The sequence below is a fragment of the Musa acuminata genome, chromosome BXJ2-4 (assembly GCF_036884655.1).
Source record: "Musa acuminata AAA Group cultivar baxijiao chromosome BXJ2-4, Cavendish_Baxijiao_AAA, whole genome shotgun sequence".
Lineage (NCBI taxonomy): Eukaryota > Viridiplantae > Streptophyta > Magnoliopsida > Zingiberales > Musaceae > Musa > Musa acuminata.
This window is the reverse complement of record NC_088341.1, coordinates 4536119-4561489: the sequence shown is the minus strand read 5'-3', so window position 1 is coordinate 4561489 and position 25371 is coordinate 4536119. Positions and strand designations below refer to the sequence as shown.

Below are 25371 nucleotides of genomic sequence, written 5' to 3'. Positions count from 1 at the left end.
ATCTTCATTTATGTAGTCAAATTATTCATATTTATGTGAGTAAAAATTCTATTTAAAGATAAATCTAGAAACCATGCCCATTATCAATTTGTAAGAAAAAGACCCTCTTTAAAATGAGATAGCTTTGAGTAAAAATATTTTGATGAAAGAATATAATTGTGTTAACATAAACCATGGAATTTTACAAACAATCATCATTATTAAGATACTAAGAGATTTTAGGAGCTTAGAGAGTAGATTTAAAAGAGAAAATAAATGTCTAGGATGTTAAGACTTGTATAATCTTTTAAGACAGTAACAATGTCTTAGTTTACTAAATACAATATTTTATTATTGGGAGAATTTTGTCAATAAAATTTTTTATTAGTGTTTTAATCTTTTGAAGGATATTTATTGCATTCAAACCTAGTAACACATGATGAAATAGAATTTAAAATATAGTTTATAAGAACAATTTAGCCAGCTTGAGATAGGTGATTACAGTTTAGATAACTAGTTTATTTTTAATTTTTATTAAATATATCCATTAGCTAAAGGGGGAATCCTTATGGGAGCAATTATTGCTCCTAAGTGCTTAAAAGATGAATTATCTTCCTTTGAACTCTAACATGGAGTGAGTATTATTTACTAACATAGCTTGGAGTGGATTTAGAGAAATATATTTCAGATTTTGAATGGCTAATACATTGATTTATAAATTATTTATAAGTTTTAAGGATTTTTTATTAGCTGGAAAGCAGAGAAGGATATCATCTATAAACATCAAATGATTAATCCTACAGTTAACTCCAAAACAGAGCAAGGTAAGTTTACCATTATTAGTAGTTTTATTTAAGGGTTAATAGTTGTGCTACTAAGATGTAAAGATAGGAGGATAAAGAGTCTCATAGTTTGACTCTATGAAATGGAAGTAGATATCTTATCATTTATTAAGTAAGCAAAATTTGATGAGTAGATACAAATTCTTAACCATTCAATGAATTTATAAGAAAATTTCATAGCCGAGAGAATTTGGAAGATAATACCACAAAACAACCTATCAAAATCTTTTTTAAGATAAATTTAATTATAACAAAAGACTTCCCAGATGAACAAGAAGGTGCATTGATCAAAATTGTTGATCATAAGTACATCAAAAGTATGATGGAGCACGCACCATGATGCACTGATTAATCTTAAAAGATGTCCGGATGAAAGCGTCCTGGAATCGATCTGCTATGCTGAGCCTCTTTCAGATGCATTTTGAGTGCAAAGTTGTTCACCTGCCAAACAAGACAGCATATGATGATTTTTCAGTAAGGAGAGGAACATCAAGGGATCTCAATAGCTAGTCTGATGATACCTCAAGAGTCCTTAGTTGCTCTTGATATTGGGAGACCAGCTGGTTCAGATACTGCGACTCTTGGCATATTTCATCATAATTTTTCTGCCGATCATGCTGCATTGCCACTGCACGCTTCAGAAGATTGTTCTCTCCGAGCAACACTCTAGTTTTTTCCTTCATCGTTGTATTTTCCTATTTCATATATCCAAGAAAGATGTGATAAAGCAAAAAAGAATTGTCTTTTGGGAAATAAGTTCAGACAGCTAAAAGTTTCTCCCTTCAAATAATGGACATTGGTACTTTTAACAAGTGACCATTTGAACTTGTCGTTCCCCCCAATTATGGGCTAAAAATCATTAGAGATAGATAACCTTAGGATACCTTGTGGAGACTCTTCATGGCTTCAGCACCGGCACGAGCTGTAATTGACTTCTCCAGGACCCCTAGCATTTGGGAAGCGCGAGACCTTGCATCATTCATGTCAGAGGCATTCATCATCCCTCTCACAAACAGCTCAACCCATTCAGAATTATCTCTTGGAGGATGCTCTTCAGCTGGTTGAATTGGAGCAGTTGCATCCTTGCAATCATTCGTAATACCTGCAAAATGCCCAGACATGACAAAGAATGTGAAAGTGTTTCATGATTAAGGAGATTCAGCCGATGTAGCTCAGTTGGTTCATAAGAAATTACTGCAATTTTATTTTTTAAGCTCAAACCATGCAAGAAGAAAATGATTGAACAAAAAAAAAAAAAAACCAAAATTTGCAACATTATGTCATGAGAGCAACCAAATCTCTTTTGTACTCATAGTAACCATCAGCTTTTCATAAATATCAGACTCTATTCATCGTTTGCAAATACTACTATTGTAGACAGAATGCTAAGTGACTGTAACACGCAAGATACAGATTCTATGGTAAAGAGCTCACACGAAGGATGTACAACTACAGTTCCCTACTTCTCAAGAAAGTTAATGTTAGTTAAGTGCTACGAAACTAGAGAAAAGCAGATGTTGTCTCAGATGTCTCAGATTAAAAAAAAACAAGTTAATTAAAACAAGCAAACCAGTTAAAAGTGAGCAAAGTTATGTGATGATATATATTATAGCAGTAAAATTGCTACAAATCTATTACTTGTCTGCCAAATATCAGCCATAATACAGCATATCAGATTTTGATAGATAATACCAATGGGCTAACACATGACGTGGAGTTTTATTCTCAAATGCTGCCCACTTTAAGAAATTATGTTAAAGTGCTCTTTATCCAACATATTAATATTTCTCGAACCAAGAAAAGGTAAAATGTTGCACAAAAACCTTCCTGAAACTTGCAGCTTTGACAGTTTAATTCCAAATCGTACACCATATTCGAGAAAAAAATCGTCAAATTGCAAATGAGAATTGCTGTGTTAATGAACCAAACATGATTTAGAATAATTTAAATCTTCGATAAGACATGCATAGGTACATTAAGGAAATGATAAGACAATGAATAACTTATAAATATACACAACTAAATTGTCCTCAGAGAACAAGTAATTTAAGTAAATGAGAAAAATGATAGTGGAATGCTGTATACCTTCAGCTGAAACCTGAGGTTTTGTTTCAAGTACAGCTTCAGTCTTGCTTTGTGTAGACATCAGATGTATCTCTGTCGACTCTAACCGAAGAGCATCCAAGCACTTCACAGCAGAAGCTAAATCATGTCCAGACTCTTCAAGTGCCCGTTGAAGAAGCTGGAAAGTTTATTATTGTTTATTAGCTTACATGTGCAAGATATGCACCTAACCATGAGTCTCATGAATTGCACAGAGAATTCTATGGAAAGGTGGCGATGAGACACACTACTGTTTGTTTAACCAAAAAATACCAGAATTATCTACCAGTTACGGAACTGAATCTAAACACAACAAGCTAATAGCACCATATCATCCCGGTTTTCCAAACAAGAATATCATAAAAATCCAATCTTTTACATCGATTGTTGAAATCCTCTCTTACTTAAGAATAAAAAGCATTGAAAAGTGAGGAAAGACAAACCGAACCTGCGGATCCATTTCAGGGAACAGAAACCTCAGGTGCGCGATATGAGCAGCAACCTGGTGGATGTCTACGCCACTCCCGCTGTCGTTCCCATCAAAACATGGGGTCGACAGAGCGGGCGAAGGACGGAGGGCGGCAGTGGTGGGGGAGGCGGCTCCAGCGAAACAGCAGCGGGCTCTCTTAGAGACCGATGGCGGAGGGGTGTGAGCGAGCTCCTCGAAGATGGAAGAAGACCTCTTGCCGCAGACTAGGGCAGACATGATGGTGCCGACGACGCCTGGGCACTGAGGTCCTCGGGGCCGATCGCGACTGCAGCCGTCGATGGGGAAGTGAAGGGTTTCGAATTCGAGGATGTGAGTATATATAGGAGAGCGGCTCAAGCAAGAAAGAGCCGTTACCTCAATCAACGGCGGATCAGGTTACATTCGATTCTCGGATGATTGCCACGTGACAGTCCGAGTCGCCTAATGCAAACCGCAGTCGCAAATAATAGTGAATGGGTGATAAATATCAATAATTTACTTCATAGATAATTGATAGAAGAAATATTCACCACATTTAGGGCTCAAATAAGCAAGAATATAAAAGACAAATATCAAGAGAATATTTCAATCTATTTCACTATTTTTTTGATTAATTTATTAGAATAAAGATCGATAAAATTATTTTATATTTGTTGACTAATAACTTAAACATCAAAAAGACCTGATAATAAATCTCAATTATTTGCTTTATAATTTTGTTTTAGTATAGTACTTGTGAAAAAGGAAAGGACAAAACTAGATCAAGTCCCACACTCTCAAGGCAGTCCTCACTGTTTATGTGCAAACAAACATTTGTGGACAGAATATATTTTAATTTCTCACTCTCATAAACAGTGATAAGCAAATTTTGAGAACATTATTTGTCATAGCTCAAAGAAAATTTAGAGAAACTAACTTATATTGATTCACATGATTCTTCTGATTCCTGTGACATTCACAAATATGCATCCTATTGCTTGTTAAGCTTAGCCACACATGCCCAAATACAACATTATATCAGATGACATTATATTCTTGACAGAAGATAAGAATTCCTTTCAAATCAGTGAAGTGATAACATCCCTGGCTGGTATCATAATCTTGAGCTTGATCCAAGGGAAGAACTCAATTGGACCTTCCCAATGGCCAAGCAGATGTCACTCCAAAAACAGTTCTCTCAAGATCTTTTATATATATATTTGTGCTTGCAAATTAAAGTTAAGATGATGGACAAATACAAGTCATTAGCCATGTATTGTATTCAAGATGAAACCTGGAAAAAGCTGCAGTACAAAGTGTTGGCAGCCCCAGAAAACACCAGTTTGGATGTTCCATAAGGAAGTTCTGCATTTTATATTTACACTGGATAAAGCTTCGTGTTCTGGAACTTTTATTTCATAAAAAAACACCTCTAGGGAGGGAACATCTTCGCAAGAAAAGAAACTCACTAAAAATAATGTGAGACTTGAATATAACTCTCTCGCTCTGTGGTCAGTGATAACTGATAAGTGCTACTTCTTCAATATACCCAGCTGTTCTAGAGCAAATTGGATTTCATTAGCACCACAACTGTGGATCTGAAGAATATTGGGGCTGTCAAAGGCCACAACATCTTTAAGTAGATAGCTTCTAGTTGAATGAAGCTCGCTTTGGGCTGTATTAAATCCACCATTCAGTATTACAGTTTTGTGCACTCCACCAAGTAATTCTTCATAATCTGTATCACCACTTTGACCAACAAATACTACCATATTTGAGACCTCTATGCCCCAGCGGACAAATAAATACCTGCAGATGATAATTCGGTAGATGATCATTGGAGTAGCATGTATGAAAATTTCTACACTGTGGAATGTAATTGAGATACCATGAAGGGAAGCATAGTGAAACAATTTTTGGACAGAGAGCATAATAAGACAGGATGTCTGTTTATCTTTGAAAAATAATCATATATCTGGCAGTAGTCACGTGAAAACACTTTTTTATATGTTAAATAGTTGCAAATTCAAACCCACATCACTGGCAAGTGTTTATTCGCTGTGTTACTGCTAGCCCTGTTGACAATTGAACGGAAGATTCATTTATTCTGTCAGCAATTTTAGCTTTAAGATACATTTGATAGTGGTATCCAAAACATGCGTCTCTAGACTCTAATAAAGCATAAACTAACCCAATTTATCTATGTTGGCTCCTGTCAATACGAGATTAGGGAGGGTCAATGTGTGCGTTCTTATTTCTCTGTTTAGAAAGCTATTTCCAAGACTCGAACGATGGTCTCTCAGCTTGCAATGGAGCAACCCTAGTTCCAAGACCTACCATTATGTAGAAAGAAAACCTACTACACTAAAATAAATTAAAGGTTAAATGACAATAACTGTAGATATCTTGGTTCCATATACTTTTCATGCTTATGCCACAGAATTGAATGTGGGCTCCATTTTTTATCTACTCATGACACACAACTGAATTTGCAATGTGCCCTTTCTTTCACATTCTAGGAAAGAACATTACATTGTTAAAAAATATATATAAACCTTGCAGACTAAATGTTTTAAAAGATTTCTTAATGAAAAAGATGTGATATTGCTTCTCACTGAAACAACTGTCAACAGTTAACAAACAATTCTGCAAATAATAACCAAGTAATTGCTAACACTAACTTTGATGATTAGTAAAATGACTAACAGGAATAAAATATCAAAGATATAGTTGATAATTAGTAAAAAGGAGTCCAACTAGTGGCATCATCAGCATTTCATTTATACCTTAGTGCCTGTGACCGAGAAGCTAGTACAGGAATGACATGTAGCTTGCTACCATCATGGCTGTAAAGGACATGACAGCGAAGTGCCTGGATTCTCATCTGTTTCCGAAGCTCTTTTACAGGAGGAACCTATCAAAATTTACAATCCTTCACAATAAAATAATGGATAACTTTACAAAATAATTATTGTTTAATGTATGTGCCTTTTAAAAAAAATTGAATGAAATTTCTATTACAACGTAAAAGATACTGACACGTGGATTCAAACCCAAGACCTATTATTTGTGTAACAATGAACTAACGATTAGATGTCTCAACAGAGAGTAATTCATGTATGTGCCAACAACATATGATATAGAACTACTATCACAAGATGTGCTCTTTGTAAAACTAGGCATATGAACAGTGCACCAAAGCACTGTTCTTTCTTTTTTGAATTCACATTCTTCCCTTAGAGTTGACTTCTTCTTTCCATACTCTGATCATCTGCTTTTTTCCATCTAAACTTATTCATCTTGAGTTTCGAATTTTCTTTTGGGTTAAAATAATAGAAAGGCTACGGCAAGTTATATTTCCAACTGATGGTTAAATAGCAAGAAGTTACTATGATTTTAATTCAATTGTCAAATTGTTGGTTTCCAACAGTAGATGTGAAAGTCTAACTTGAAAAGTTACACCGTGCTTGAAAAGTAAACATGGGACGCACTCTTTTTAAATGGAGAAAAGGAAAAATAGATAATTACCAGAGATGAATTCTTCACTTGAAATGCATGGCAATATGTCGAAGAGTGTTCCAAGTCTTCAACAACAACTTGCTCTTCAATTTCTCCTTTCTTGTCAGTAACTGAAGAAGCCCAACGAACTAAAGTCTTTCTCAACCCTTCTCCCCCCCAACGATACTCAATTTGTGAATGATAATCTATGTCAAGTGCAAAAGGAAGCTCGGAAGGGTAAAGCAGCTCATCAGAATTTGAAGACGGATAATAGAGATCACTGCCACTATTGCATATAAAAGCATCAAAATCAGTAGGAACAATGCCGCCGTTTGTCAGAAGAGAATGTATCTCTGATATTGTTAATCGGGTTGACAATATAAATCCTATGAGACCAGACATCCTATACCCACTTGAAGCCTCGAAAGTACTTTTGATGATTGCAATAAGATCTGCATCACTAACTGAGTCCACAGCAATCACCAAAATATACTTCCTCCTCCTCAACATTGGCATCTTACTTGAATTATGATCAATTCTCTCACTGGACCTGATCTTATGTTGTTCAACATCCTTCGATAATTTCACAACTGCATTAACATAATGATTACTGTTTCCATTAGCAGCAACATCTCCAGAACCTAAGGCATTGTCCACAGTATCATCTTTGCCCTTTTCACCATCTAATGAAAGCTTTAAGTTTAAAGATATGTCTTGGATATCTCTCAGGGAATCATTTGGTGAATCTGGTTCGGAATCTTCAGGCCCATCGCCGCTCCTTCGCCACTGAGGATGCCTTGGTCTGCAAGAAGTGATTTTTGACAGATAAGTCTTGCAATGTTCTGGCCAGGAAAATTGATGAATATTCTTCAGTCCATTTTGCCGACACCGTGCCCAGAGCTGCTTGTCAGAAACAAGCTTGTAAAGTGCATCAGCAATTGCTTGCTGATCATGGGGATCAACAAGAATACCGTTGTCAAGAACCTGAAGCACAATTTTTCATGGATGATGGGCGATTCACTCCACTTATACCAATACATACTCATGAAAGAGAAATTAGAGCTAAATGTATAAAGATTTCTTCCCCTATAAACATTAGAATATGCATCCAATGAACAAACCTTATGTATATCAACAGGTCCTCCATTTTTTGTAGCCACAATAGGTAGACCATTCGCTGAAGCCTAATCCACCAAAATATGGTGATATATGAATGGATATAAGAAAAAATAATATTAAAGAAACAAAAGCACTAAAAACTAACCTCAATCAAGGTAAGGCCAAATGGTTCAATGAAAGCTGGATTGATGAAAACACCCTACAAAAGGCACAAACCAGTAGGTCTACACATTTCAAAAATATGCCATGCAACAGAATCTCAGGACTCTAGTAGTTTGGGGTTAACTAGAACTAGAACACTGAAAAAGCAAGAAACCTTTATGGGAAAAGACTATGTCACATATGATTCAATACCAGGCCTTTGTCATGTTATGTAGGCAAAGAGTGTTAAGAAACACGATAATTTTGATAATGCTTAAGATGGAAAAATACCTTTGTCTTTGCTGCCAAACGGTAAATGTCAGGAACATCAGACTGCCTGTGATGCTTCGGATATGCCACTTGGCCATACAGATCATACTTGTCAATTAACTTTAATATGGAAGTTAAAACTGATGAATTTGTACTTGACATCTCATCAATGTCATCACGGTTACCCATTATAAGTGTCTGTAACAGAAATGTCACATTAAAAAGGTCACAAGAATACAAACATGAAATTCTTAGCGACTCTTAGGAAACAAGTGGCAACATGAATGGAGATGAGAAGAGTTCAAAATTCTACATACGAGATTTGCAAGCTCTCTTAGCGGGCGGCATTCACCAAATGCTTTGACAAGAGTAGTAATATTCTTTTTAGGATCCGGTCTTGAAAGTGCAAGAATCATAGGCTTGCGAGGGTTTGTAAAGAACCGCATTATCTGCCAAAGTAAAAGAACAACACATTTTGAAAGTTAGTAACACCAAACTGTAATGATAAATTTCAAATTTCAAAGATACAAGGATATTACTGTCAGCATTCTGAAAAATTATCAAACAGTACACTATAATAAAAAATCAATAACAGAGTTCAAAATAAATATGAGACCTCAGACCAAATAGGTGGATCAGGGAATGCTAAATTATCATCATTTCCTTCTGGATCGCCGTCAGGATCAACATCATGTGCAGCAATATGTTTGAACTCCATACCTGGAGGAATAACCTGGCAAATAACTTATACATGTCACTATTCAGAATCATATAATAAATTGTAACTAGATTCAATAAACAGAAAATCTGATTCTAGCTCTAGGTTCATGGCAGTGAAAAATTAGAACAAATTCTTCATAAGAAAATCTACACTATATTTCTCAAAGAAAGAAATGAAGTGATGCAATATACTTACAACCATGCGAGGCATATAACGGCCATAACAGCTTACACCACGCTTGATTCTAGCTCGCAACTTTCGTTCAAGTATCACATCGAAACCATCATATAAGCGCCATTGCTCTTCTATCTCTTGTCTGGTGCTTGTGATAACAATTTCAGAGGCATCAAGTGCTAGCTCCTCAGCTTCAATCCTACGCGTTATTTTGTATGTTGCATTTATTTCTTCCCTTGTTTGTCGCCCTTGTTTCAAAAGTTGTTCTAATTTATCTCTGCCAAGAGAATGGCCTGTGAATAGCATAGGAACATTTAACACCCCAGACAGTAAAGCAGCAGAATCACCAGCATCAGCATAATGCCCATGAATAGCAACAGGCCATACTGGCTGCCCACCACCAATTTGCTCCCCTAGAACTCGTGACATCTGCATAACATGGCTGAGTGCACCATCAACAAACTCTTGGATGTGTGGCCAGAGATGTTCTTTAGGAATATATTTATCCTTTGGTCCAAATGGAATGCGGATGATATAAGCCCCACTGCTCTCTCCTGTCTCATGTATAAAATTTTCTGAGCTTCTTGGAGTTAACATTTCTGTAGGTTCCCCATAACTCCAGTCAACCTCTGGTGCTAATATTTGCCTGGTGAGCAAATCAACTCTATAAACACCAAGCATCGAACCCAATGCCCTTGCAAGTTCTACAACATATTTAACCTAACATACCATATCAAAGATTGTGTTAATGCACTTATTATAGTTAGGAAAATTTAACGTAAGATTTGTGTAAATCAGTGCACATAGCCACATAGTCAAGCAATCATGGTTCAGCTGGCATGTCACAACACTGCACAGATGCCATGGCATGGCACGGCAAGCTCATAAAGATAAAGTACGGTATGTGGGTGCCAGCAGCCCACAAATACAAGCACTGTTCCGATACTTGTTCATACTTCTGAATTACAAAGATACAGGAACAAGAAACATCAACACATCTTCCTATCTAAAAACTGAAAGTAGTTCATATTAATGCATTGAAAGGATCCTTATATATCACTATAAGAACTAAGATGAAACTCTTTGTGTACCTGACCACCAGTATCGGAATCACGACCAAGTTCCATATTTTCCCCACGTATCAGACCATGAATGCTGCATACCAGAAGTTCTTCCTCAGAAATGATTACTATTATTATTATTTATATAATATATTTTGTTTAAATTTGGTACACTAGTAAACAACCATAAAAAAATAGACCTTTTTACTTTCAGACACTTCATGTGCACAATCATGCATGGGTGTGTGCATATATATATATATATATATATATATATATATATATATATATATTGGTAACTGTTAGAAGAAGCAAGATTAATATCTATGCATTAGACTAAGAAATCTGTGAAAAACATAAGGTTTATGTATGTGCTAACATATGTTCCAAAAATAAAAAAAAATGCAAAATCGATGCAATTCCACTTGAAAAGAGAAAAACTTGAAAAACAGATGTTCATTCCACACACATTATTTTCCTACATGCGTAATGCGATGCTTCATGCAACCATCAGTGGAAACAAATAAGAAAAAAGAAAAATCGGGTTCTTTATCTTCCAAATTTTGGATGAGTACTTGACAAACCTATATGATTTTCAAGCTCCTCTTACCACCAGCAATCATATCAAGGCTCACAGCATTGTGTTATGCACTACAAGTGCTATCTATATGCTAATGGTCACAGATACATAGAAAGCTGAGCATTAAGTTATGTCTGTCATGATAATTTTCTATGTGAATAAGTGTTCACAAATAGCAGATTAAGAAATAAAAATAGCATAAAAATGACCTAGAATACAGTAAACAAATCTTTTGGATTATGTATATGGTCCTATATATCCATACCTTATCAATACTATATATAACTTCTTATCCTTGTACTGACTAGCCCAGGCCTCAATAGCATCAAGAGAACTAATTCTGAGCATCCTACCCTTGGTACTGTCACCATGAGCAGATAGATCATTTATAATGTCTCCTTTTTCTCCTTCAGAGAGGTCTTCGGACATATCAGCAGTTGCATCACGGCGAGCTCTTTCACGCTCAAGTCGACGTTTAGATATACCTTGTGCTTCCTCACCCTCAATCTGCACTTGTAGCCCAAAATGAAACAGTAAGGATGCCAGAACATAATAATAAACATGACCACTCAAATATACATGAGAAACTCTGGCCATGATATTCACACTATATAACATTACAAATATTTTCCCAGGCTTTACTCCAAAGGAAATTACAGGGTATTCCAGCAGGATGTTGTCATGAGAAGACCGCTTGTTCCATGTTACATTTTTTTAAACTCCAGTAACCAGAAAAAAGCAGAAATGATATATCAGCTTCTTTCAAATACCAATTATCTGACTTAGAATGGGTATGTCCATCTGACAAATCTATATAATCACTTAGAATTGTCATGGTTATTAAGAAAAAACTAAAAGAAAACAGTGAGAAAATCCGGACTAAGTTCTATATGATAAAACCACAATACTATCTTGCAAAGTTTGGGGCATCCATGTTGAAAATTACATCCATGAAATGCTCTAGTAGTCTCTGGTCGCTACTTGAAGTAGCCCAAAGCTATAAGAAACATCAATAGCTCAATCTAATTAATCTGAAAGCACGTCTAGAGACCATCATAAACTTACAATCTTAATGAAGCCCTTGGAATTTGAGATAGCTTTCTTCCACAATATTCAATAGTAAAATTTGTTCTCTTGAATTGTCAGTCTATCACCTTACATTTATTCATGATTGTCCATTTCCATGAATAAGACACGAATCTCGTTGCAGTTAGATACTATTTTTAAATAGTAAACCGAAAGTAGTGAATCATATAGATGCAATATTTTCCATTTTTTTTACATTATTAGTAATTCATTTGGCAAAAACAAGCATATTTCTAGAAGGGCCAATGGAGAAGGCTCAAAACAGGTCACATATTTCTCCCGCTTTTAATTGCTCAGAAGGTAGGTGGTGCAGACTCCACTCTTGGTTCCACCATTCATTAACCGAAGATGATTATGAGTGTTCCACTAATATGAATTTTCCATCTAGATTTAAGCATTTCTAGAAGGGATCAGTACTTTTATAAACGGGCATCAACTCCAATCAAAACAATGTTGTCTTATCGGAGCTACGGAGACCAACCACTCCAGCAACCGAAGACACACTAAACAACAGATAAGAAGGCATAAGTCAAAGTCTCCGAGACACCGGATCACTAGGAAAAGACAAAACAGGCGCCTACACGAAGTCCGCAGTCTCGGTAGGAAAAGGAAATCCTACGACACGCATGTCGAACTCCTCTTCGACACAGTAGCGCCCGAAAATTCCCAAGTTCACAGGAAAGATCAACGAATTAACCACGGATGACCAATTAGGTCAACTAAAAACCCGACTTGAGATGAAAAATAATTCAGACCTCGATCTTCTCCCTCAAATCCAACCACTTCATAACGATACTACCCTCTACTCACTCAAGATAAATGAAAGCCGGCATAAACTTCAACGAAAGAGAAAGCGGATAATATAAATGACAAGGAAAAGATACCTGCTTCTTCTTGCGGGCCAAATTCCAGATCCTCCAGCACATGTTCTCCAGCCTCGTGTTCCTCTCCTGCGGGCTCCTCATGGCCGCAGCCTGTCCACAGCAAAATCACCCCCCAAACACAAAAAGAACAGATCAAAAGAGAAGTTCAACTACAGGGTCACCTCAACCTGGGAACAAGCAACAATAAACTCGACCAGAACATTACCCGAACCCAAGTCTTGTAGAGATCAGTCTCGTCGAAGCCGGTGATGACCTCCTCGACGAAGTAGCGGGTGGGGCTGAAGCGGCCCCTCTCCCGCAGCAGCAGGGAGGCCTTGGCGGCGTCGATGGAGGGCCCGGCGTCCAGAATCGCCTCCAAGTAGCTATTGATCCAGTCGTTCCCCGCCATGATCGAAGCAAGGAGGAAGCAGAGGGACAGAAGAGATTCCTCGCCCGCTCTCTCGCGCTCCCCAGGCTTCTCTCCCCCGCGGGTATTTATACCCGCGCTCGAGCACAGATCGAGCGGTGCGGTGTCGTAAGAAGTAAACCGAGAGACGGGGAGAAGACGGTTCCCGTAAACGATTCCATGTGGGGACCGCAGGAACATCGTATGCGTAAAACATCTCGTTAGATAGTTAAACATTTGCTATAAGATTCGTAAACTTTTAGAATCTAATGGCGATGCTCTTATGCTTATATTTTAATGGTCATAAGTAGTATGACACTTTGGTTTTAATAGAAAATAATAAATGTAGCATAATAAATAATAAAGAATTGGGGGTGGGAAAGGAAGAAGACATATTCCTAGAATAATGCTTGTCTCTATGCTCATGATTTGATTTGCAAGACAACTTTAACTTTAACTTGATTATAAATTATCTAAAAAGAGATAATATTAAATGTTTGTTTTTGTATAATTAATTTCATATCAAAGTTAGTACTTGGTGGACTTGGATTATTGTGATGATTAGTGTTGTTCAAGTGTTCATGTGAATTGTGATTGTGGCCTCTACCATGGATGATCAATTCAACAACCAAGGAATTATCCCTTGCACAAATAATAAAGGAGAGAAAGGAATCCAAAAACCACTGTGGCAATATTCTTTAAATCTTAATTTCTTCACTTTTTTGATGAAAAATATTTTCTTTCTCTTTTGAAAGGCAAAAGTGTGTGGAGGCCTAGAAAACATTGTCCCTCTTGTTTGAATGGGGACAAGAGAGATGAGAGGAATCTAATGCTGTGTTGTGCATGGGAGAACAGATTAATGGCATATTAAACTGAGCTCTTTTATTAGGGCCCCACCAATTGATCAAATATGCTTACTGGAATCTATTACAGCTGGTCTCTGTCATCACCCCCCCCCCCCCCCCTTCACTATGAGTTCTTGGATAAATTTCTAGACAAATCTTTTTTTTTTTTTTACTTTTCCCAAAATTATTCTCTTTTTTTATATTTCTAATAAAATATCAACTTGACAAGAAAAATGAAATAGTAATTTATAGAAAAAATATATTCTCTACTAGCTAATAGTGCATATTTGATTAAGGTTAATTATCGAGACTTCGGACTATCCGAACATACTCGAAAAAATATTATTAGTTATACTTTATTGAGTGATCATCTCTGTTTATAAAGTTTTTGAATAGATTTACACTATTTTGATGGAGACATCAAAAATATTATAATTAAAATAAAATTTCCCTTACTTAGGTTATTATTATTTCTAAATTAATAAAAATATATATTTAAAATTCTGATTTTGGATATGAGTTAGATTTCATGTAGTTTGAGTTCATTTGCTTCAATTACATTATTTTTAAATAAATCGATAATATTTTGATGAAAGTATAAATATGTATATATATATTTAAATATTATAATCATACAAAATTAGACTTGTCCATAGGGTGTATCCAAGTATTACTTTAATTGTTTTGTCATAAAATATTTCTAGGATTACGAAAAATAGAAGACATCCTTTATTATTTTTATCTGAAAGTATTCTTTTATCTTATCTTTTCTTTAAATAGAACGAGTTAAATACAATGGGATGTTATCATACTAATATTTACTGTATGCAGTACATATATATCCAGCTTAATTTAGTGATTTTTTATATTTTTACTATTTAGGTTTAACAATATTGATAGCAAAACTATAATTCAATGAATCCCACAATCATCAATGATTGTCACAATTTAAAATGCACATCATTTTACCATTTGCTTGATCCATGAATAATCCAAAATTAAGCTTAAAATAGTACAAGATTAAGTAAGAGAAAAAAATTAATGTTCTTTTTTTTCAATGAATAAAAAATAATCATGAGCAGAAGAACACTTATTTGGACATCTTCATATTGATTATATATATATATATATATATATATATATATATATATATATATATATATATATATATATAATGATTCGATAACAAGGCCAGATTTATAAGGAGTTAGATTCAATTATATTGATCTATATGATCATCCACCCTCCATCTTCAATCCAACGTCTGCAACTCGATCACAGCCTCCCCTCGAAAACATAATTTTCATTTTAAATCAATTTAAATTTAATAGAAAAAAATCCCCGTCTCCCTTTGCGTCCGAAACGTCTCCTAAAACCCTCGATTCGTGGTCCGGTCACGGCCCGCCCCGGATCCCGACCTCGGGAAGAAGCGGCGACGCGATGAGATGAAGGCACGGCCTCTCACTCCCTTAATACGGCTACAGCTCCTCCACTCACGTCGCCTCCGCCCCGTCCTCGGAGCTCGGCCTCTCTCCTCCGCAACCGACCACCCCGACAAGGCGCCGCCGGCCTCCTCCTCCTCCTCCTCCGTCGCCCCGCAGTCGGAGGTGGAGGCGAGGAGCGAGGCCTACCAGCGGCTTGAAAACCTCGACTTCATGACCGCCGCCAAGATCCTATTCACCACCCCTCCCAAAAGGAAGAAGTTCGGGTGCGCCTCGTCCTTTCCCTCATTTCTGTCCTTGCAACCTCTTGTTTCAGGATTGGTTTGGATCTGAAGCTCTTGGTTTGCTTCTCAGGCTCGATTTCCATCTGGTACAGCTCTTCTTTGCTTGCTTGCCCTCTTTAGGTATTCCTTTCCGATCTAAATTTGAGTTTCTGTTTCCGTTCTGTCATTTCAATGGATTTTTGGGGCGAAATGTGATATCTGGGGAAAAATCTATGGCCTTTTGATCTAGAAAGCTAAAGGGGTTTCCTTTTCTGTGACAGCTGTGTACTTGGTGGCACAATACGCGCGATATGAGATCAGAAGAATGGAGGCGGTAATGTTCGCAACTCCTGGCATCCTTTGCTTGTCTTGTCCACGATCACTATTATGCTTCGTATTGTTTCCGTGTGAATGTTTGTTGCATTTTCATTAGCTCCAGTTAATGATGTCTTTTTTCTTTCAGTATTTTAAGTGAATTGTAATTGTTAGAACACTGATATCTTGGCAGCAAATCCAGAAACTATAAGACAATAACACAAACAACAATCTGTTAGATTTAATCTATTTCATCTTTTCTTCTTTCTATTTTCATTATGATCTGTTAGCCCAGTAATGTCTTTTGGCTATTTGACAAATTAGTTTATATAGCTTTCTCCAGATCTCACAATGGCCGGGGGGGCCTTCTGCACTGGTCCTTTCCCTTTTTAGCTTTAATGTATTTTGTTGTTCTTGTTTGTTAAGGGAACAAAATTGTAGATTTTCGGGTCAAGGGATAAACTCAGAAAGTCTGGCAAAGTGTAAAAAAAGTTCATGATTTGCACACTTTGAATGTTGAATCAGATTCACAGTGAGATATTGGAGATTTATCTACTGCCCATTATGTAATCACATGGATATTTTTTTCTTCAACTTGGACCAAGGAAAAGACCAATTAAATGAAGCAACAAAGAAGAGTTATTTAATCACTATTTTGGAGAATTATACTCATTCAAATTTAGAAGTAAAGGGCTTGTAATTTATGAAGTTATTGTTGCAAGAATGCATCGGAATTGCTTAGGTGGTTACATGCTTGATTCTTTTGTAGCTAAATTGCAAACATCGGTGGTTTTTGCCTTCTTAGAATTGTTTTTAATTCGTTTTTGTATTAGTAGTTGAGTGCATTTCTAGAATTGAATAGAATAGCTTTCACTAGAGTTATTTCCTTGGATCAAAATTGTTTCATTTTCTTTTTCAATATTTGTTGCTGTTTGATATATAAACGTGCATTTTGATGATGATCTGATCTCAAGGCACAAATTTTTGTTCCACATTATTAAGAGAGAAAAAGTACGTGTTCTAGTTCCATGAAAAAGAAGTCTTAAGAGGGAACTTTGAGCTATACAATCTTTGCCAGATCACAGTGTGCTTCAGGGGTAAAGTCACATTGTATGCAAAAATCATGTTTGTGCTATGTCACACTTATGTAATCTTGCAGTTACTATCAAGTGTCCTTGAGATAGAATATTCCTAGAGCGAAAAAGCTACATATGGGATGTAATAAACATCATTGATTAAATTCCCATGGTCCATAAGACGATAAGGATTTTTGTTGTCTCCCAGGATTTGGCGATATCATCTTTGCATGTTGGAGTAAAGCTGTGTATGTGCCTTGCAAAGTTCTTGGGAGACCTTATGAGCAAGGCTGCCCATTTAGTTGCACTGGAATTATCTTAGTTTCTTGTGTATCACATAACAGAAGATGAATACATCACTTAGAACATGCTCTTTATCAAATTCTTTTTGCAGTTAAAGATGACATAATAGGCAAGTTCTGGACTAGTTCTTATTAATTTGATTGGAAAAAAATGTTAGGATTCCGTCTTGTTTCTCTGTTGCTATGGATTTGATCTATTTTACATCCCATTGTCGTTTCAACTCTAAACATCCTCTTTCTGACAGTATTAGGTTTCATTTCAGGAATTAGAGGAGAAAAAGAAACAAGACGAGGAAAAGCAGAAAGCAAAAGAGGCAGAGATGAGCAACGACGAAGAAAAGTCTGAAGCAGAGTTGTCAAAGGTTGACGAAGAAAAGTCTGAGGCAGAGTTGTCAAAGGTTAAAGCCAGGTTGGATGCACTGGAGGAGGCTGTAAAGGAAATTGCTGATGAGAAAAAGAAAATTCCCACTTCCAAATTATCCAAGGATCAAGATCAAGACAAGAGAGAGAAGGTTTCATCTGTTGATGAGAAGTCCAGTACTCAGAGCCAATTGAACACAAGAAGCAGCGATACAGAAAGGGTCGGTGGTTCTGGCCCTTAAGCTTACATTGCAACAACTGACAGAGTGGAAAGGAGGACAAGCAGTTTGAGTCTGGAGAGGGAGCATCTGGGAGGTCAACGAAGAGAATCTGAATATATACGCGCATAACTAGTATACATGATCCTGGCATTACAGAGAAATCAATACAAGTGAAACACGTCTTCCGGTGGATGATCTGGATAGGATAAATTTTGGGCATTTATGTATGATTTACTTGAGCAGTAACTATATCATCTTTCAAGGCACAACTTAATCTTGGAGATTGTTCGATTATTTCATTATTATCTTTCTCGGTGGCTCTCTTTTTCTACTTGAGGCAATTACAGTGACTTGCTGCTTTAACCATAAGGTCTGTTAGACCAACCTTGTCTAGTTTCATGCCATTATATGTGAATGTGAAAAGCACTATGATTATTCATAGACTGCTAAGTGGGAATATATTTGATGATGCATGTGAAGCTTCTTCTGCTTGAAACTATGATCTTTTGAAGAATGGCATGTTTGAGCTGGCAAATTTTTTTGATGTATTAGTTAAATTAGTATAGAAACTTTTGAGTCAGATGCTTATTTAAATGAGCCTATATATATATATATATATATATATCAAATCAATTGATTGGTGCAATTTCACACCTTTTGGTAGATGACATGTCATACTTCAATCATATTTTATAAGAATTAATTATATATTATCTCTCATAATTAAATATTTAATTTTTTAATATTTATATATTTTTAATATTATATTGAGATCCATGTATATGCTTGAGACAAAATCAATACATGTTCAATTGTAAATCTTATAATATTTTCATTAGTAAAATCAATAACATAAGAAGAAACAAAATTAAATATTTCGCTTTTCGTAAGTATATTAATCTTAATAGAATTTTTGAAAAGATAAAGATCGATATACTAATTACAAAAGATAATATATAATTAGTCCTATCTATTACATGAATTCCTCTTCACAAGCAAAGTATCAGCATACTTATAAACTAGAACAAGCAAGAACTAGACTTCAAGAAAAACAAAACATCAACATATGCAAGCAGTCACGTCATAAATTCCTGTTATCACACCACAAATCAGACTTTCGTTCACTCACAACTCAGAACAGTGGAAAGAGACTGACCAAAATTGAAATGGATCACAGTAGATGTCAGATCATCAAATGCACAAGGTGAAGAAACTCTAGTAAACATTGGCTAATAAACCAATAACCAAAAAACTAAGATGAGACTGCCGTCCAACTCTTTCAGCTAATCACAATTCAAAATCTATTTTATTGATCTCAAGCACCATGAGATTACACAATAGCATTGGCTGCACTAGCAATCCTTGGCCACAGGTCTGCACATTCCTTCCCGATGGGTCCAGTAATAGCAGATCCTGCAATAATCAATTCAATAAAGTACTATTGCCTATGAATCCTTGAAAGGAGCTAAACTTAAAGACAAAACTATAAATTGAGGTATTTAGCCACATATCAATAGTTAAATTGGATTATAGTTGTGGCCACAATAAGCTAAATATTTCACAAAATGATTTAAAATTACATTTGGATTCCTTTCTAATTATGTGCTATAGATTTCTAATGTTTAGAGGTGAACATATTGCCCATGCTGTTGTAACATACCTTTCATTTCTCCCTTTGGATTTACAATCACTCCAGCATTATCTGTATAAATTGAGAGGTAAAAGCATTAAACAGCTGAAAGCATGCAGTCCGCATGTGCAGGAAAACAACTACAAACCTCTAAGCTTCTGCATTACCACTAAAATATTAAGAAAACTCACGAATGATACTTAAATGATGATTCCATCAGGTAAACAAATGATCAGAGCAAACAGATAGATTTATGATAAACCAACAAAATGTCATATGACCTTATCATAAAATTCATTCAAACTTCATGCTTCATTTCAGATTCAAGAACTAGAAGAGTTTGGTTCCTTTTGCTTAAGAACACTAGTGCAAAGTATCTGAACTTTCAATGCTCGATTATCTTGATTGTCATAAAATCTACATGAAATTGCCAAACAATTTTCTCGCAAGATGTAACCACCTTTTTTTAATAATATAAACAACATGATTAGTAAACATTAATTTCCTAACATAAGATGAATATTTGTCCAGTAAATGTATTGAAAATTCGCAAATATGCCATAATCACAGGTCAAGATCGAACTTATAATCAAATCATTACAGTTTACAACTTTGGAACTCAATTGTTCAGGGAAACCAACCATGAAGAATGATTAGCATCTCCGGTTGAATTATGATTGTACGATCTCAAACTTCTACATCGACTAACATTACAAGACACAACAACTTGTGTACATCAAAGGGAAACTATTTGGTGGGAACAGTTCAATACCCCCTACCCTACTATGGATAACTATACAAGGGACACTCATTTTATACACTACAATTTCAACAACGTTAAGCACAATATACGGCAAGGGAATTAATCAGCAGGTCATAACCAAGAACGCGTAGGGAATGGGTAAAAATTAGGAATTTGCAAACGGAGATCATCAAACACACCTTCAAAGTACATGTACACGCCGTCCTTTCGGCGCCAGGGCTTGCGCTGGCGGACGATGACAGCGGGCATGACCTTCTTCCGGAGATCGGGCTTCCCCTTCTTGACGGTAGCCATGACCATGTCCCCAACGCAGGCGGAGGGCAGGCGGTTGAGGCGGCCCTTGATCCCCTTCACGGAGATGATGTATAGGTTCTTCGCCCCCGTGTTGTCGGCGCAGTTCACCGTCGCGGCCACAGGAAGACCAAGCGACATCCGGAACTTGTTCCCAGCCGATCCTCCGCGCCCTGCAAAACCCGACACAGCAAACACCGCTTAAACGACACTGAACAGAGCCCCGAACGTTCGATCTCGAAGAAATCAACTGGAGATGGAGGAGGTTGCCTCGCTTCGACATTTCGGCGAGCTCGAGCTGCCACGCGATGCGACTTCGGGAATGAGCTTGCCACAGCTATTGCGTCGCCCTTTTATACTACCAAGCGGCCGAAGGGAATTGTTCTAGGGTTTATGGTGACCGTATATTACGAGAATGCCCTCTGTGGTGGGTCCGATATAGAAGTTCATACGATCCGTTCGACAAGACCAACCCACCAATCACGAGCTCAGCACCCAAGGAAACAGGTGAATAGTGTCCAATGATATAAAAGGTTGTTTGTGGGTGGGGATATTAGGGTAGCTAAAAGTTATTGTTGAGGACGACAGCATTACGGACCTTTCAGAATCGAAGCCTCCACTCCTCCAAATCCGATATAATTACAGAATTACTCGTCTGCAGCTTTGCCCGGACATTATGAGGGAGTCCGGCTCGACGTCTTCCCTCGTTTTCTCTCGCCCTTCGCCGCTTTGCTGCCCCCGAGGGCGAAGAGGGCTTCGTCAAGGGCTCCTCTATCTCTCTACCGCTCCTCTTCCTCCTCCTCCGCTCGCGCCACGTATCAGGTCGCTAGCGTGGTCATACTATTGCACGGAGGGACACGAAGACAGAGTTAAGAGGGGATTCGGTGAGGCATGCAGTCGGATAGGATGGTAATTAGCTTGAGGCCTGGAGTCGGCGCCGGAAACTGCCCCCATGGTTCGACTCCGCATCCTCTGGCTGCGACTCCACAATCGGGTCCTTCTCCGTTCTCCCCATCCTTCGCCCCGCCGGCGCCGCCCTCCCTCTTAAGGTCGATCGAAAACGCTTTAGATCGATCTATTGCTTCGCTTAGTTGATCAAAGTTTGCGTCTTTAAATGGCCTGATCTGATTGATATGCAGGATGGGACCTTTCTATTGGTTGGTGGTTTCATTGATTGGGTCTTTCGATCCTCCTTTGTATGATTTGCTCTCTTTTACCTATATAGACGGAGCCTGATCGATAATTTTACTCTGAAAACTAGCATTGGAACTCTGAATGGGCTCTAAATTGCATGTTTTCGACTGTAGTACAGATTTTGTTGTTGGTTGATTGGTGTTGATGGTTGTGACTAGATTGAAGTAGTCTTTCTTGGTCATTTCGCATGTTGACCTCTGCTATGTTCGTAATTTATAGTTGCAAGCTAATGATTGATCATCTTAAAATTTGTTTTTATGAGATATTCTTTGTTTAAATAAATGCTGTCTTAGTGCTCATGTTAATGGGTTGATCTCTTCGTTGAATTTCTATGCTATGGATGCTAGCTTATATCCTTTGAGTTCCTGGTAACTAAACCTTTTAACGTGCTTTTGGACAGATGATAGCACCGATCTAAGTTTCCTGAGACTTGTCATATTCTAGCCAACTTATAGAGTTTATTTGATGCACAATATGTTATAGACACTTGACTACACTTAGTGCCATCATGCCATTTGGTCAAATTATTGTCAATGTTGTTTTTTGGAGTTGTCTACTTATTTTATATAGTCTTTTGGATAACTCTGAGAATAACAATTAGGAGTATTATTTGACATCACAGTTCACTTTGGCAGATTGGAGAATCAAGGTCTGGGAGTCATGAACATGTCTATTACACAAGGGATCAACTTTTGCATGTTCGTGAGTACATCAAAATTTTCATTTGTTTGAACTTTCTTCTGTCACTTTAGGATCTCTTGTTGTTTATCTTTAATGCAATGGGATTTTATTTTGTTTTCATGTCAGTCTATGGCAGTCTTAAATTAAATCTTGATTTTATTCTGTTACATTTTAGCTTGCTGGGAAAACACTTCTTTGCTTACTAATCACAATCTAGTGGGACTAGTACACTAAAGTTTGTCGTTCAATGAGAATTAATACAACTCATTGTTTCTAGTGGTAATGATAAAATATAGCTTAGCAGTGTTTGATGAAAATTGATCCAAATCAGTGTTTCATGTCAGTCTCACTGAAAAAGAGCGGGTGCTGAAAACTGGAAAAGGGTAATTATCCTTAACTCTTTAGTCCAGCAGAATATGTTGATGACATGTATTCTTTGAATTCTCTTGGAAACTTTTCATTTTTGGTGATGATTCATTGCAGTATATTGAACAAGCTGACACCAGAAAACTTCGATGTTCTCAAAGGCCAACTGATCAATGCTGGAATTACCACACCTAATATTCTAAAGGTCTTAATCTTAATACTATATTGCTGTCGAGAACTTTAGCTCTAATTTTTCAAAACTTAATTTGGAAAAACACAGGACGCTGCAGGATGTCATTACTCTCATTTTTGAGAAAGCAGTCTTTAAGCCAACATTCTGTCCCATGTATGCGCAACTTTGTTCTGATCTCAATGAAAACCTACCTCTATTCCCCTCTGAAGATGAAGGTGGGAAGGAAATTACTTTCAAGTGCATACTCTTAAATAATTGCTATGAGGCATTTGAACATGCTGGAGACTTGAGTGCTGAAGTGCAAAAGCTCATCGGGCCTGACTAAGAAATGGATTGTAAGGATAAAGAGAGAATGGTGAAACTCCATACTCTTGTTAACATACGTCTCATCAGCAAGCTTTTAAAGCAGAAGCTGGTGCCAGAGAAGATAGTTCATCATATCGCTCAGGTAACCATCATTTATGCTAATACTAGATCTTCTATACTTTTATGGAATGTACACTTTTAAGAGATTTTCTGATATAGCTGCTGTGAGTAGGAGCTATTGGGGCATGATAACAGAACCTGTCCTGCTGAGGAAAATGATGAAGCAATCTGCCAATTATTCAACACCATAGGGAAGCATTTGGATGAGAGTCCCAACTCTCATTGTTTCAATTATGCCTATTTTAACTGGCTCAAGGAGTCAACTATCAATCCTCAACTTGCACCACACCTAAGATTTATGGTTTGTGTTGTGCTTGGCCTACGGAAAAATAACTGGATTCCTCGCTGTGAAGAGGTAAGCTTTACCCTGTTTCTGTTTGTAGATTTTATGGTTCTGTTTTTTTGGAATATAAATTACATTTATAGATAAGTAGCAAGACCGAATTATTCTTCAAGAGAATCATAAATCTTGATGTGATTTTTCCAAGAATTGAGGATTTTTCTGCCTTTGCAGGTGAAGGCAGAAACCATTAGTAAAATCCATATTGAGGTAGAAAAGAATCTTGGGTTGCACCCTTGCAATCATGAGAAATAGTCATGATATTGGTGGTCAGGGGGTCTCAGTGCTATCAACAGACCTGGAACTTGTGGTATGATGCCTGGGATGCCTGTAACAAGAAAAATGCCTGGAACGCCTGGATTAGATGGAGATTTTCTGGGGAGTTCCACGGAGCAAATCTATGCCCAGGAGTGAAGCTAAATGTGTCCATAGTTCTTCAGTGGCTAAGTCAATTTCCATCAACTCAAAGTTCTTACCTCAAGGTAGTGGTGTCCTGATTGCTGGTAAGACTAGTGTGTTGTTGCAGGACAGTGGGCCACCAGCTCGTTCTCTGCTCTTGTTTCAGGCACAGGAGACTCTCCATCTCAAAACTCAAGGCCCGTGATGCCTGTTGGTCAAATGCCCCAACCTAAATCCATGGAGAAGTCAGTGGCAACACCCAAATTTAATACTAGTGAGCTACATAAGAAGATGATTGCTCTTCTGGAAGAGTATTTTCACATCCGCCTTCTAGATGAAGCACTTCAATGTGTAGGGGAACTGAAGAGTCCAGAATACCATCCAGAGGTGGCTAAGGAGGCTATCAATCTAGCTGTGGACAAGGGCCTCTCATGGCTCAAATCCATCATAAAGCTTTTGGAGTATTCATTGACTAAAAAGGTTTTTGCCCCAAGGGACTTGGGGACAGGTTGTTTGCTTCATGGGGCATTGCTGGATGACATATGCATTGACTTGCCAAAGGCACTTTCTTATATGGCGAAGTGGCCGGTGAACTAATTCTTGCCGGTGTAGTTGATCTGAAGGTGGTGGAGAAAATTTTCAGGAAGGTAGAAGATGCCAGTTTCCAGTCGGCAGTATCTGATGCTGTGATGGGAATTCTTGCGGCCGAAATCAAGGCTTGCGAGGAACTTTTGCATTGAATTCATTTTAATGTCTTCTGCTAAGGTTAATCTCTTCTATATTCTGTACGGGAATAAGATTTTTGGTGCCATTTCTTTTCCCTGCTCCTTCCACTGTGTTCAGGTTTTTTATATGAGATTGGGAATTTTACAGCAGCAATTAAGTCTATGACTTGTAGATTGTTGCAAAATTTTGTGTATCTTTATTAGTGACTGTAGAGGAAGGAACAAATGCCATGGTGTTGAGCCATGGG

General features: G+C 37.2%; 4 protein-coding genes and 1 pseudogene across 5 annotated transcripts; 2 read left to right on the top strand and 3 right to left on the bottom strand.

Moving 5' to 3' along the window:
- Positions 1-1022: 1022 nt before the first annotated feature.
- Positions 1023-3688, bottom strand: LOC103980734 (uncharacterized). The gene is made up of 5 exons (XM_009397216.3): positions 3373-3688; positions 2907-3063; positions 1706-1923; positions 1343-1516; positions 1023-1262 (listed from the first exon to the last, which is right to left on the bottom strand). Exons 1-5 carry the CDS (start codon positions 3628-3630, stop codon positions 1176-1178), a joined length of 894 nt encoding a protein of 297 aa, XP_009395491.2. The 5' UTR covers positions 3631-3688; the 3' UTR covers positions 1023-1175.
- A 932-nt stretch (positions 3689-4620) lies between these two features.
- On the bottom strand, positions 4621-13376 carry LOC135609601 (probable sucrose-phosphate synthase 1). Its single transcript, XM_065103020.1, has 13 exons — positions 13112-13376; positions 12907-12996; positions 11202-11443; positions 10387-10450; positions 9317-10015; positions 9017-9133; positions 8718-8849; positions 8422-8598; positions 8135-8188; positions 7992-8054; positions 6901-7854; positions 6159-6286; positions 4621-5181 (listed from the first exon to the last, which is right to left on the bottom strand). Exons 1-13 carry the CDS (start codon positions 13292-13294, stop codon positions 4905-4907), a joined length of 3180 nt encoding a protein of 1059 aa, XP_064959092.1. The 5' UTR covers positions 13295-13376; the 3' UTR covers positions 4621-4904.
- Positions 13377-15491: 2115 nt separating this feature from the next.
- LOC135609602 (uncharacterized) lies at positions 15492-18446 on the top strand. 2 transcript variants are annotated; one of them, XM_065103022.1, is made up of 5 exons: positions 15492-15844; positions 15933-15982; positions 16123-16175; positions 17798-17896; positions 17933-18446. In XM_065103022.1, exons 1-5 carry the CDS (start codon positions 15582-15584, stop codon positions 18134-18136), a joined length of 669 nt encoding a protein of 222 aa, XP_064959094.1. In that variant the 5' UTR covers positions 15492-15581; the 3' UTR covers positions 18137-18446. The 2 variants fall into 2 exon arrangements, with proteins under 2 accessions (XP_064959094.1, XP_064959093.1); XM_065103021.1 differs by having other exon boundaries at positions 17798-18446.
- A 710-nt stretch (positions 18447-19156) lies between these two features.
- On the bottom strand, positions 19157-21205 carry LOC135609599 (large ribosomal subunit protein uL14). Its single transcript, XM_065103019.1, has 4 exons — positions 21070-21205; positions 20688-20972; positions 19776-19817; positions 19157-19528 (listed from the first exon to the last, which is right to left on the bottom strand). The coding sequence occupies exons 1-4, from the start codon at positions 21080-21082 to the stop codon at positions 19446-19448; spliced, it is 423 nt and encodes a 140-aa protein (XP_064959091.1). The 5' UTR covers positions 21083-21205; the 3' UTR covers positions 19157-19445.
- A 157-nt stretch (positions 21206-21362) lies between these two features.
- On the top strand, positions 21363-25273 carry LOC103981574 (eukaryotic translation initiation factor-like; annotated as a pseudogene).
- Positions 25274-25371: the final 98 nt, after the last annotated feature.

Coding starts and splice junctions, on each gene's coding strand:
- LOC103980734 (XM_009397216.3), bottom strand. CDS start 3,630: ATGTCTGCCCTAGTCTGCGGCAAGAGGTCTTCTTCCATCTTCGAGGAG. Junction 1,924..2,906: donor ACCTCAGGTTTCAGCTGAAG/GTATACAGCATT, acceptor GGCATTTTGCAG/GTATTACGAATGATTGCAAG. Junction 1,517..1,705: donor CCATGAAGAGTCTCCACAAG/GTATCCTAAGGT, acceptor TATATGAAATAG/GAAAATACAACGATGAAGGA.
- LOC135609601 (XM_065103020.1), bottom strand. CDS start 13,294: ATGGCGGGGAACGACTGGATCAATAGCTACTTGGAGGCGATTCTGGAC. Junction 8,850..9,016: donor ATCCACCTATTTGGTCTGAG/GTCTCATATTTA, acceptor TTACTTTGGCAG/ATAATGCGGTTCTTTACAAA. Junction 8,599..8,717: donor TAAGAGAGCTTGCAAATCTC/GTATGTAGAATT, acceptor TTTCTGTTACAG/ACACTTATAATGGGTAACCG.
- LOC135609602 (XM_065103021.1), top strand. CDS start 15,582: ATGAAGGCACGGCCTCTCACTCCCTTAATACGGCTACAGCTCCTCCAC. Junction 15,845..15,932: donor CCCAAAAGGAAGAAGTTCGG/GTGCGCCTCGTC, acceptor TTTGCTTCTCAG/GCTCGATTTCCATCTGGTAC. Junction 15,983..16,122: donor TGCTTGCTTGCCCTCTTTAG/GTATTCCTTTCC, acceptor TTTCTGTGACAG/CTGTGTACTTGGTGGCACAA.
- LOC135609599 (XM_065103019.1), bottom strand. Junction 19,818..20,687: donor CGTGTACATGTACTTTGAAG/GTGTGTTTGATG, acceptor CAATTTATACAG/ATAATGCTGGAGTGATTGTA. Junction 19,529..19,775: donor TCCAAAGGGAGAAATGAAAG/GTATGTTACAAC, acceptor TGATTATTGCAG/GATCTGCTATTACTGGACCC.